At 34.0% G+C, this 13,898-nt stretch overlaps 1 protein-coding gene across 1 annotated transcript; it reads left to right on the forward strand.

Moving 5' to 3' along the window:
• The first annotated feature begins 404 nt into the window (after nucleotides 1–404).
• Nucleotides 405–13,898, forward strand: LOC136839897 (glutamate receptor 1-like). The gene is made up of 14 exons (XM_067106194.1): nucleotides 405–467; nucleotides 984–1,072; nucleotides 2,656–2,740; nucleotides 3,374–3,532; nucleotides 4,095–4,171; nucleotides 4,812–4,898; nucleotides 5,209–5,324; nucleotides 6,880–7,004; nucleotides 8,877–8,972; nucleotides 10,389–10,500; nucleotides 10,710–10,762; nucleotides 11,406–11,509; nucleotides 12,578–12,738; nucleotides 13,694–13,898. Exons 1-14 carry the CDS (start codon nucleotides 405–407, stop codon nucleotides 13,756–13,758), a joined length of 1,392 nt encoding a protein of 463 aa, XP_066962295.1. The 3' UTR covers nucleotides 13,759–13,898.

Consider the following 13,898-nt stretch of genomic DNA (forward strand, 5'->3'; position numbering starts at 1 on the left):
AAAGATCGATACAAATATTTTGTAAATACACTTTTTTCAAACATTTCTTAAAAGGAATCCATGTGCGAGATACTGCATATTCCCTTCATTTTTAAAAGATTGAGTTAACGGATCGCCATATAAAATATACACAGTAACAAATACGTGAAACAGCAAAATACTTTAAATAAAATTAATGAAACCGCTAAATGCACAAGCAAAGATTCAATATTCTGAATATCCTTTCTTTAACAAAAATTTGAAATAATTTTATTCTGTACATAGGTGGTGCGTCAGTCACTTCAATCCTTTTTTTTTCAGTCTCTGTAACAAAAATTTGAAATAAATTTATTCTGTACATAGGTGGTGTGTCAGTCACTTCAATCCTTTTTTTTTCCAGTCTCTGTAGACCAAGGAGAATAATTATGGCTTTAGTTGCTGAACAAGGCATTCCTAAAGAAGGGTGTATTCCAGTGGCTGTTGGATTTGTGAGTACATATTACGGTTATACTAAGCTGTCAGTCTTCTGATCTACTTATATGAATATTATAATCGAGCGACTGACAATGTATATATATATATATATATATATATATATATATATATATATATATATATATATATATACAGTCAACATGCGTAATCAGTCATTACGCGTAATGACTGAAATTTCAGTCAGATAGCGAAATGCACTTAGGGGACATTTGATCCCCAGGAGCTAGTACTAAACACGGCGAAATACATTTGACCCCAGGGGCTAGTACTAAACACGGCGAAACAGTGTAGGTGACTCACTGTTTCGCCGTGTTTAGTACTAGCTCCTGGGGATCAAATGTCCCCTAAGTGCATTTCGCTATCTGACTGAAATTTCAGTCATTACGCGTAATGACTCATTACGCATGTTGACTGTAACATATATATATATATATATATATATATATATATATATATATATATATATATATATATATATATATATATATAAAATACTAATATTCTTTCAGTGGTCTCCGTTTGTCGAAGGTACCTTCCCGAACTACACTGGCCCCGTCTTCGAGCTATTCAAGGTCATTCAACAGAAACTTGGATTTTGGTAAGGTGGCTTCTAAAACCGCAAGGAAATTCGCGGATATCTGTAACGAAATCAGTGAAAGATAAGAATGAAAAAAAAAAGAAGGTATTCTGTTTTTCGTATGGAATTAGATATATGTTACAGGGAATATGTGAAATCAGGGATTTCACGAAATCCCTAAAGAATTTGTGAAATGAGCACCTCGCTTAGGAACATTTGATCCCCGACGGCTAGTGCTAAACGCGGTGAAACAGTGATTCATCTACACTGTTTCGCCGTGTTTAGTACTAGCCCCTGGGGTGCTAAATACATTTCACCGTGTTTAGTACTAACCCCTGGGGGATCAAATTTCCCTAAGTGCATTTGATCCCCAAGGGGCTGGTGCTAAACACTTCGAAACACATTTGACCCCCAGGGGCTAGTGCTAAACGCGGCAAAACAGTGTACATGAATCACTGTTTCGCCGTGTTTAGTACTAGCCCTCGGGGATCAAATGTTCCCAAGTGAATTTGTCATTTTACAAATCCCCTGGGAATTCTATGAAATCCCTGATTTCCCATATTCCCTGTAACTTATATAACTAGACAGCTGATGCTGTTGGTTTTTGAAATGTATAAAACACTAAGAGGACTTTCATTGATATCCTAACTGCAATTCAGCTTGTCTTTGAAAATATTTTTCGTAAAATTTGTCATTTTATTAAATAAAAAAGGCTATATTATTCTATTCAACGAAACGTTACTGCAAAATAAAAAAGATAACCTAGTTGAAAGTTAAGATTAAAAAGACTGATTCTAAAACAGGCCTATGTACATTTTAAATATCTATGTAGTAGTTTTTTTTTTCTTGTCATCTATGAATTTTAAAAAGAACGTCGTACTTTCTCCTTCAACCACGAACGTGATCGTAAAGGTCTTTTTTTTTTCTTTCAGCTTTGTACTTAAACTAAACGTTCTATTTTTTTCTACTTTCTCTTCAATACGCGAACGTAGATTTTTTTTTTTATCAGCTATGAACTTAAAATTACAGTTCCATTTTCTCCTTCAACTACGAACGTAAATCGAAAATTCTTTTTTTTTTTTTTTGTTCGCCCTCAGCTTTGAACTTGAACTGAATGTCTATTCGGGAACAAACTTTCAGCTTTGAACTTAAACTCAAAGTGCTATTTTTTCTTCAACAACGAACGTTAATTATTGTTTTCCATCAGCTAAGAACTTAAAATGAACATTCAATTTTCTCCATTAGCTTCGAACGTAAACTGAAAGTTTTTTTTTTTGTCACAAACAGCTTTGAACTTGAACTGAAAGTTCTATTTTCTCTAGAACACACGAACGTAAATTTATTTTTTTTTTTTATCAGCTATGAACTTAAAATTAACGTCCCATTTTCTCCATTGACTTCGAACGCAAACTGAAAAGTTCCCTTTTATGCTTCTGTCCCTTCAGCTATGAACTTGAACTTAACGTTCAATTTTCTCTTCAGCAACGAACGTAATTGTTTTCCATCAGCTATGAACTTAGAATTAACGTTCCACTGTCTCCATTAGCTTCGAACGTAAACTGAAAGTTCTTTCTTATTCTTTTTTTTTTTTTTTGTCCCTTCAGCTATGAACTTAAAATGAACGTCTACTGGGGAATAGAACTACCCAACGGAACGTGGACTGGAATGATGGGAATGCTGCAAAGGAAGGTAATAGACGCTTGCTGAACGGCACGTTCCTTTTTTTTTATCACCCGTCGTCAACCACAAAATTGGAAATTTCTTCCAAAATTCTGTATTAAGAGATAATACTTTCTTCCCTACAATTGCTACATGGAAGTAATAAAGTAGAAGTATTAGTAGCAGTGGTAGTATTAGTAGCAAAGTAGGAAATATTCTTTGTAATAGTGTAAAAAGATAAGGCAATTAATCAGATATTAAATTATAAAAGATGTTGAGGAAAGGGGTTCATTATGATTGAACGTGTATATAGGTATATATATATATATATATATATATATATATATATATATATATATATATATATATATATATATATATATATATATATATATATATATATATATATATATACTTACAAGCGTTCTTTTAAACTGAAAAAGTAATTCACCCAACTGGCGTCGCAGAATCGTAGGTCACTTATAACGAAAAACTAACGATGATAATACCAATGTGTAAAAGTGGCCGTAGAAGAATTAATACTTAAAATACACGGGAAACAAAATGTCAGAAAATCACACATCAATCATCTTAACTATTTTTATTTCGAATCAGGAAATTTCACATCAATCATCTTGATATCGTTTTTTTTTTTTTAATCAGGAAGCAGAGGTAGCCATTGGCCCCATAGGGGTGACCTACGACAGGTACAATGCAGCCGAATTCAGCAGTCCCATCTTTATGACTGACCAGACCATCTTGTACTTGCGCCCCCGTCTCGAACCCGATCTGATGGGCTTTGTGAAACCTTTCACCTTGCTGGTAGGTAATGGTTTACCCTTTTTAAGCTCGGTCTTTCTCTCTCTTTTCGCACAAACACGCACATATACATATATGTATATAAATTATATATATACATATATATATATATATATATATATATATATATATATATATATATATATATATATATATATATATATATATATATATATATATATATATATGTACATCTGTGTGTATTTGTTTGCATGCAAGTATACATATAATAAAACATATATAAATAATATATATATATATATATATATATATATATATGTACAGTATATATATATAAATAATATATGTATATATATATATATATATATATATATATATATATATATATATATATATATATATATATATATATATATATGCCATCCACCCAGGCACTTCACTTGACCGCATCTGAGGGAACAACTGAGCGCTGCCCGACGGTGCCCGGTCGTGGCCGAGAGTTTCATACTGCACCACATCGAAAGTTTCATACAGCATTATATGCCGGACAGAAGGCTTCGGCGCATTTTTTACTTGTTAAAATTTGATTCTGATTTCATTTCAGGTCTGGCTAGGTGTCCTAGCCAGCACGATTCTGGTCACTATAATGGCGCTGGTCGTCGTGAAGACTACGCCTGACAGGTGAGACATCAAGGTGGAACGCCATATAGTAACTTGGGTGACTGTACTGCTCTGGCAACCTGTTCGTTACTGCCAAAGTAGTCGATAATTCAGAATGCGCTCGGTTAATTACAATATCAGCGCCGCTATTGGATGCTTAGGCTACAAACATGTTGTAATTGGTAGTAATTACGCAGATGTTTAGGAAACTAATTATGTTTTTATCAGTTACACTGGCAATTCATATGTAAAATTAATTTTATGGTAACCTGTTCGTTATTGCTGAAATAGACGGTTGATCGGTTAATTCCAACATGAGAGCCGCTATTTTGATGTTTCTGTTTTATCCTCAGACTAAGGCACATTTTAATTAATAGCAATTACCGTGATGTTTACCGAGTTTGATTATAATTTTATCAGTTTCACAGGCAGTTCATATGTAAAGTTTAATAAAAAAAATTATAATTCGTTTTCGAGGACGTCACCAATTATTTGATTTTGATAAAAATTCAGTGTCGCCTTGTTTGCTTAAAACAACAGTTTATAAATGTCACTATTTTAACAGATTTCTGCTGCAGTCAATGAGGTATAACAATATAACAAACCTTCCAGTGAAGTTAGTCTTCATTCAATGAGTCTTAACACCATTGAAACGTTTCAGACTGAGTAAGAGATTCCATAACACTATAACCAACTTTGCACAACCAGCATATGAAGTTACAACACCATCTCCAACTATTCACGCCTTGTAAATGGGTTATAAAACCACTACTATATTTAAAATCCATTGTAAATTTTATAACACAACTGCTAACTTTTCAGGGTCAGTAAATTAAGCTATAACACAAGTGCTACATTTCACATCCACTAAAACGTTTTATAACATCATTACCAATTTTTCCAATTGTAGAATGTTTTAACAGTACTGATGTAATTCGCGCCCATGAATATATTACCATCATTCATAGCTTTTCACATCCATTCACTGACACTTCATCACATTTACCAACATTACACAGCTAACACTTGAAGGCTTGATGCTTTTTCTCTATTTCTAGGGAGGATGCGTCGCAGGAGTCATCTAGAACTTCTGCTAGAGTCGCCACTCCACCACACGAGAAGAACAATTCTTCTTCCCTGTTCTTGTGGAGTTTCATGATTCTCGTGGGTCAAGGTGAGTGGTGCACTGTAGGCATTACTTACGGTTCTTTGCAGCGTCACTTCGGCCTCCAGCTGCAACCCCTTTCATTCCTCTTACTGTACCTTCAATCATATTCTTTCTTCCGTCTTACTTTCCATCCTCTTCTTACAGTTGTTTTATAGAGCAACTCCCAGGTTTTCCTCCTGTTACACCTTTCAAACCTCTTACTCTCAGTTTTCCTTTCAGCGTTCAATGACCTCATAGGTCCCAGAGCTTGGCCTTCAGTCTAAATTGTATACTCCATCTATCTATCCAAGGTTAGGGTATTTTCCATAAGTAATATTTCAAAAGTTCAGAAAATGATCAGCTTCCCTCCGTTCCCGCTTCCTTTCTTCAATCTTGCTGTCCAGCACCTCCAACAGTGCAACAGTGGGGTTTCCTCCCAGTCCCACTTTTAGATCCTCGTACTTCATCTCCTTTATTTTCTGTACCTCTTCATGTGGTCGTCCAACCACTCTAACTTTCTCTATTCACCGCCTCAAGAACAGAAATGGCCGAAAGTGCCCCAGTGATTGGCCTGACAGCCGAAATTTTATCAAAATCTGCTCAAATAAAACGTAAAAAATGCGCCGTAGTCTCTTCGGCGCAATCGACTTTTCTGTACAGTTGCTACAACGTATAATCAAGGCCACCGAAAATAGATCTATCTTTCGGTGGTCTCGGTATAATGCTACATGAGCCGCGGCCCATGAACTTTAACCATTGCCCGGTGTTGGCCTATCCTATATCGTTGCCAGAAGCATGATTATGGCTAACTTTAACCTTAAATAAAATCAAAACTACTGAGGTTAGAGGGCTGCAATTTGGTATGTTTGGTGATTGGAGGGTGGATGATCAACATACCAATTTGCAGCCCTCTAGCCTCAGTAGTTTTTAAGATCTGAGGGCAGACAGAAAAAGTGCAGATGGACAGACAAAGCCGGCACAATAGTTTTCTTTTACAGAAAACTAAAAAGTAGCTTCTTCAATATCTGCGAGAGTATTCGCCAATTCACCTACCACAAGTGCTCCCAATTTATTTATCTAACGATTTTCCAAAAGTTGTCCTAAAATGTTTACAAAATAGTTTTCAAGAATATTCTCACTTTATTTTCCAAGGTATCTGCTACGTTGATTTCAATTTTTTTCCAAAATATTAACCGTATTTTCAAAAGTATTTTCCATTTAACTTTGCAAAGTATATTCCTTTACCGGTGTAGAGACAATCTCAGTTTCTGAAGCCTATATATAAATATATATATATATATATATATATATATATATATATATATATATATATATATATATATATATGTGTGTGTGTGTGTGTGTGTGTGTGTGTGTGTATATATATATGAATAAATATATATATATATATATATATATATATATATATATATATATATATATATATGTGTGTGTGTGTGTGTATATACATATATATATATATATATATATATATATATATATATATATATATACTGTATATATATACATAACGATCTTTCCATTCTATAAACAATGTAAGATTTCCATCCGTTTCCCTCAGGCCTCGTCATCAAGCTGAATCGAAGCGAAACGTTGAGAACAATCGTCGCTCTGTGGTTTATGACGACTTTTATACTGGGTTCCGTGTACAAGGGGAATCTGAAAGCGATGCTCATTGCACCTAAGGTTCGTTTTATCTTATTTCTTTCCTCCTCCTCCTCCTCCTCCTCCTCCTCCTCCTCCTTCTTCTTCTCCTTCTCCTTCGACGAGGAATTTCACACAACATTCGTCACTTTGCCCACTCATTACTATAACGATCGACCACTCATTTATATAAGAATCAACTACTCATTTCCATAATGATCGACCACTCATTTCTATAAGAATCAACTACTCATTTCTATAATGATCGACCACTCATTTCTATAAGAATCAACTACTCATTTCCATAATGATCCACCACTCATTTCTATAAGAATCAACTACTCATTTCCATAATGATCCACCACTCATTTCTATAAGAATCAACTACCCATTTCTATAATGACCCACCACTCATTTCTATAAGAATCAACTACTCATTTCTATAATGATCGACCACTCATTTCTATAAGAATCAACTACTCATTTCTATAATGATCGACCACTCATTTCTATAAGAATCAACTACTCATTTCTATAATGATCGACCACTCATTTCTATAAGAATCAACTACTCATTTCCATAATGATCGACCACTCATTTCTATAAGAATCAACTACTCATTTCTTTAATGATCGACCACTCATTTCTATAAGAATCAACTACTCATTTTTCTATATAATCGACGACTCATTTTCATAATGACTGACCACTTATTTTTTTATAATGATAGACCACTCATTTCTATAATGATTAACCACTTATTTCTATAATGATTGACCACACATTTCTATAATGATTGACCACACATTTCTATAATGATTGACCACTCATTTCTGTAATGACTGATCACCCATTACTATAATGATTGACAACTCATTTCTAAAATGATCGACCACTCATTTCTATAATGATCAAATACTCGCGTCTACGGTGACTGACCATTCTTTTCTATAATGATTGAACACTCATATCTATAGCGATTTAACACTCATTTCTATAATGACTGACCACCCATTTCTATAGTGACTGACCACTCATTTCTAAAATGATCGACCACTCATTTCTGTAATGACCAAATACTCGCGTCTACGGTGACTGACCACTCATTTCTACAATGATTGACCACTCTTTTCTATAATGACTGAACACTCTTTTCTATAATGATGGAACACTCATATCTATAGTGAATTAACACTCATTTCTATAATGAGTGACCACTTTTCTATAATGACTGCCATACATTTCTATAAAGATCGACTTATTTCCATAATGATTGACCACCCAATCTATGACTGACCACTCATTTCTATAATGACTGACCACTCTTAAAAAATATTGACCACTCGTTTCTATAATGACTGGCCACTCATCTCTATAATGACTCGCCACTCATTTCTATAATGACTGGCCACTCATTTCTATAATGATTGACCACTCATTTCTATAATGACTGACCACTCTAAAAAAATATCGACCACTCATTTCTATAATGACTGGCCACTCGTTTCTATAATGACTGACCACCCATTTCTATAATGACTGACCACTCTAAAAAAATCGACCACTCGTTTCTACAATGACTGATCACTCATTTCTATAATGACTAGCCACTCATTTCTATAATGACTGACCACTCTAAAAAAATCGACCACTCATTTCTACAATGACTGATCACTCATTTCTATAATGACTAGCCACTCATTTCTATAATGACTAGCCACTCATTTCTATAATGAGTAGCCACTCATTTCTATAATGAGTAGCCACTCATTTCTATAATGACTAGCCACTCATTTCTATAATGACTGGCCACTCATTTCTATAATGGCTGGCCACTCATTTCTATAACGATTCATTATTTTCGATGCGTTCGCTTATCTGCTTCCAGAGGCTTAATTTCTCTCTCATTGTAGGTCAAGATTCCTTTCGATTCCCTGGAGGAATTAGTGGCCCAGCACGATACCAAATGGTCATTTCCTAAGAATTCCATCATCCATAGTTTTCTGGAGGTAAGACACCCAAAATAAACAGATAAACAAATAAATTTATAAAGAAATAGATAAATAAACAGTTAAATAAATAAATAAACACATAAATAAAGTTAAACAAATAAATAAATAAATAAATAAAAAGAAACGGTTGAATAAATATATAAATGAATGAATGAATAAATAAATAAATAAATAAAGAAACAGTTAAATAATATAATATATATATATATATATATATATATATATATATATATATATATATATATATATATATATTTATATATATATATATTAAATAAATAAATAAATCAATAAATAAGTAAATGAATATAATAAATAAATAAATTAAATAAATAAATAAATCAATAAATAAGTAAATGAATGAATGAATAAATAAATAAATACATAAGCTAACAGTTAAATAAATAAAGAAAGAAAGAAAGAAAGTTAAATAAATAAATAAATAAATATATAAAGAAATAATGAAATAAATAAGCATATACAGAGAGAAATCATGAAATAAATATATAAATAAATAACTCTACTTAATAAAACGCAGTTCGTATCGATACATATTTCTGCGTGTCACAGTGATCGTCTAAAGGTGATAAAATCTACCTTTAGACACTAATGGCCGCCCACAGAAATTTCGTGGATGCAGGCTCCTTAGCCCGAGCTTCAGGACGGTACGTAACGTCCCTAGGGTAGGGACTTATCCTCAAATTCTGTAAGGGATTTAGCTGTCTTTATTCCCAACTGAATATTTTCTTATTACGTACCTGGTGGTCAGTCCACTGTTACAGTCACCTCGAAGGATGGAAAAGTACGCGGGCCTTGCAACCTCACCTCCTAACCCAATCACTGTAAGAAGAGAGAGGTATGGAAGGGGATCAGAATAATTTCATTAGATTTCTCTCAATGGTGATTAATATAATAGATTTTCAAGAAAAATTACAATCGATTCGGTGTAAAGGTAAACATATATATACAGTATATATATGTAAATATATATATATATATATATATATATATATATATATATATATATATATACTGTATATATATATTATATATAATACATACTGTATATATACACATATATTGTATATATATGTTATATATATACATGTATATATATACTGTATATATATATATATATATATATATATATATATATATATATATATATATATATATATATATATATATATATATATATATATATAATATATATATATATATATATATATATATATATATATATATATATACTATATATATATATATATTACATAACATGCACATTTATAGCCCCACATTTACTCTCCAAGTCTTTTAACTTCAAAGTAAGTGCGTATAACTATTCCATAAAGCATTTCAGAATGTCCCATCTTTGCATGAAACTCATCAATATCAACAATGCATCCTTTTCAGGCTTCCTACAACGAGGACCCGACATCCGCCAGGGGCAAGGCTTGGCAGTACAAGTCCCACATAATGTCCCACCCCAACGAACTCGACGAAAACCTGAGGAAAGGAATTGCCGGTTCGTATTTTCGACTTCCAAGATCCACGGGCGATGCTTTTGAAGCAAAAGCTTCCTTCATTCGGTGATACTGTCGGTCTAAGTATGACTGCAGTGTGTGTGTGTGTGTGTGTGTGTGTGTGTGTGTGTTTCGAGACGAAAACTACAGAAGTTTTCATCTGTTGTGCGTGATGCTTAGACCAAGGCTCAGAGCTTTTTTCCTGTTTCAGGCCTGTTCGCTCGAACATCTTCGTTGAATTATATTGCGAGAACCTTTTCCATGGTAAGAGAATATCATTTACAACAATTTACCAATAATCTGTAATAATATATTCAATTTTTTCAATAATCTTTAACACACTGCACTTAATAATAGAAATATACTGCACTTGTGCAGTAATATAAAATCCGTTTGGGCAACAAACTTTATCAGTAAAATGTATTGTAGTATTGTATCAAACTGTATTAATGAAAATGCCTCATATCAATAAACTTAATGACTAATTAACTATCACGAAAAAACACAAAAGACACACAAGTATAAAATCAAGTTCATTTCACGGTCTAGAAAGTGTATTGTAGACCGTGGTTCCTTTACCAAGACACTAGTACTAACGACCCTTCATTCAGTTCCCATGTGACAAAAATTCTAACACAACACTGATCACATCCCTTACAGCGCTGTTTACGAACCCTCATTCATTGCTGAGAATGTATATATTTATAGAATCTAGAATTTAGGCCAAAGGCCTAGCGCTGGGATCTATGAGATAATTCAGCGACAGAAGGGAAATTGAGAGTAAAGAAGGCTTTAAATGTGCAAAGGGAGGAAAACCTTCGCAGTTGCACTATGAAATAATTGACAGGAGAGGGTGGAATGAATAAGGAAGCGATTTTGTAACAGCTATTGTTCTCTTTCTGTCTAGACTGGGAGCTGCGGATATTCGGTCGCCCGGAAAGGCTTCATGACAGTTATTTACAGCATGGGGTTCACCAAAGGGTCTCCTTTGCTGCCCAAGTTCAACAGGCTGTGAGATCTTTCAGTTCCTCTTTATTTTTCACCTTTATTCCGTTTTCCTCAATCTCACTTTATAAAGTCATGAACTGGAAATATATAAATACTTCGACAATGCAGTCATTATATAATTATACTGATATACAAATATTATCTCTGGTAATTCTAAAATAAGGAATGATGGCTTTTAATGCCCTTGCTCCTGAGTTTCTGCTTTTATTATTATTATTATTATTATTATTATTATTTAGAATTTTGGAAATGTGCGTGTAATCCTGTCTTGTAATTGTGACTAAATTTTCTTCGACCTTGATGTTTTACTATTTGTATTTTAAAAAGCTTGGCCTTTGAACGATATAATTATTCAGCATCATAATAACCTGAATCATTTGTCTTGGGTTGAATGTTTTGCATTTAAATCTTAATTTTAAAAGAATGAAATAATGAGCACTCTTTATCCCCTTCACATAGTCTCAGAACGTGACTTACCATTCCAAAAATCTGGACAATATATTTTTCTTGTAGCTAATTGATTTGATATCCATTATCGCGTTGTTGTCCACAGCTGAATCCAGGTAATGAAAGCTCTATATCCTTCTGAGAATTAATGACTTCCTGACGGTAAATGAATTATAAAACACGAGAAAAGTCTATAAAATATCAGGGTGCTTTCCCCTCTCTCCCCCAAAATCGTTTGACTCAATCTAAATTTTAGACCTATGTGCGCGCGCAGCTTGATCATCTATAGACTCATGCTCCTGAACAAGATTAAAAACTGTAGCTAAGAAAAACTGAAGCTACAGCTGAAATAAACGTGTATTGCGTCATTAACAGTAACTCTTGTTTGCACAGTTCATTCACAGAATTGGAGAAACAAACCCACAGTTGAAAATAAATAAATCTCTGCAGAGAGCTTTCGGGAAACCGTTCGAGTCCCCTTTTCAATCTGATTGAAAAGCGAACTCGAAGATTCACGAAAGCTCTGTACAGAGATTCATTTTCAAATATATGTACCCATACATAACTGCTGATTTGTTTGCCAATTTCAAGTCTCAGGCTGCTATTAGTGTTTCTGATTGACAGGATTACCAGCATGACGGAGCTGGGCGTCATGGAAAAGATCCTCTCTCCGATGTATATCAACGTTTCGCACTGCCTGCAACCCCAAGACACCGAACTGAGCATGACGCTGAGGCCTCTGGCTATAGGAGATTTCCTCGGCATCTTCTCTCTCTTTGGCATAGGTAAATATAAAAAAAGACACGTAAACACTATGAGCCGAAAGTTTTTTTTTCGGCGCAATCGAGTTTTCTGTACAGCCGCTGCAGCGTATAATCAAGGCCACCGAAAACAGATCTATCTTTCGGTGATCTCGGTATAAATGCTATTTGAGCCGCAACCCATGAAACTTGACCCAGGCCCCGATGGTGGCTTGTCCTATATCGTTGCCAGACGCACGATTATGGCTATCTTTAACCTTAAGTAAAATCAAAATTGGTATGTTTGATGAATGGAGGGTGGATGATCACCATACCAATTTGCACCCCTCTAGCATCAGTAGTTTTTAAGATCTAAGGCCGGACAGAATAAAGTGCGGACGGACAGACAAAGCCATCTCAATAGCTTTCTTTTATAGAAAACTAATAAAGGAAACAAATCGTTTCACTTAAAGTGTGCTTAAAAATTCCTCTCTCTCTCTCTCTCTCTCAACGATGGTCTTCCTCCAGAGAGTGAAGAATATAGGCTGAGTGGAGGCAATCTGCGGTGGTGGTGGTGGTGGTGGGAGGGGAGTGTGTTTGAAGCGGGGGAAGGGGGGTTACAGGATGGGAAGAAGGCTTCGACGCCTATACTTCCATTCCTTGTATTATTTGCATATAAATGGAAGGCTCTCCCCCTGTTGAACTATCCCATCTGAAGGAATATATATATATATATATATATATATATATATATATATATATATATATATATATATATATATATATATATATATATATATATATATATATATATATATATATACACACACACACATACATACTTACGCTTAAGTGGTGTTGTAAAGAAAGCCTTTAGTTCATCGAGAATTATAACATCTACATGTAACCAGGGGTCATTATATATCAAAACACATTATTAGGATACCATTGTCTTGAACAATATTAGAAAACTTATAACATTTTTTTTTTTTAATTGCAGGAGCCGCCACCAGCGTAGTGTTCTTCATTCTGGAGATCATAGTTAACTTCCGGTTTCCTAAATGAACATTCTGGAGCTTTTTTCTGGATTATCTGGTGACGAACCTTATCCATAATGACTACTCCAATGGACTATGCCTATCATCCATGGCCTACTATCCACAAAGTACTCTGTAATCCGTAAGCTAATACTGACACCATGTATT

The sequence above is a fragment of the Macrobrachium rosenbergii genome, chromosome 1 (genome assembly GCF_040412425.1).
Source record: "Macrobrachium rosenbergii isolate ZJJX-2024 chromosome 1, ASM4041242v1, whole genome shotgun sequence".
Taxonomy (NCBI): Eukaryota; Metazoa; Arthropoda; class Malacostraca; order Decapoda; family Palaemonidae; genus Macrobrachium; species Macrobrachium rosenbergii.

Bases quoted from the DNA above. Each gene is read 5' to 3' on its own strand.
- LOC136839897 (XM_067106194.1), top strand. From the start codon at position 405: ATGGCTTTAGTTGCTGAACAAGGCATTCCTAAAGAAGGGTGTATTCCA. The intron at 5,325-6,879 runs GTGAGTGGTGCA...CGTTTCCCTCAG, and splicing joins CATGATTCTCGTGGGTCAAG to GCCTCGTCATCAAGCTGAAT. The intron at 7,005-8,876 runs GTTCGTTTTATC...CTCTCATTGTAG, and splicing joins CGATGCTCATTGCACCTAAG to GTCAAGATTCCTTTCGATTC.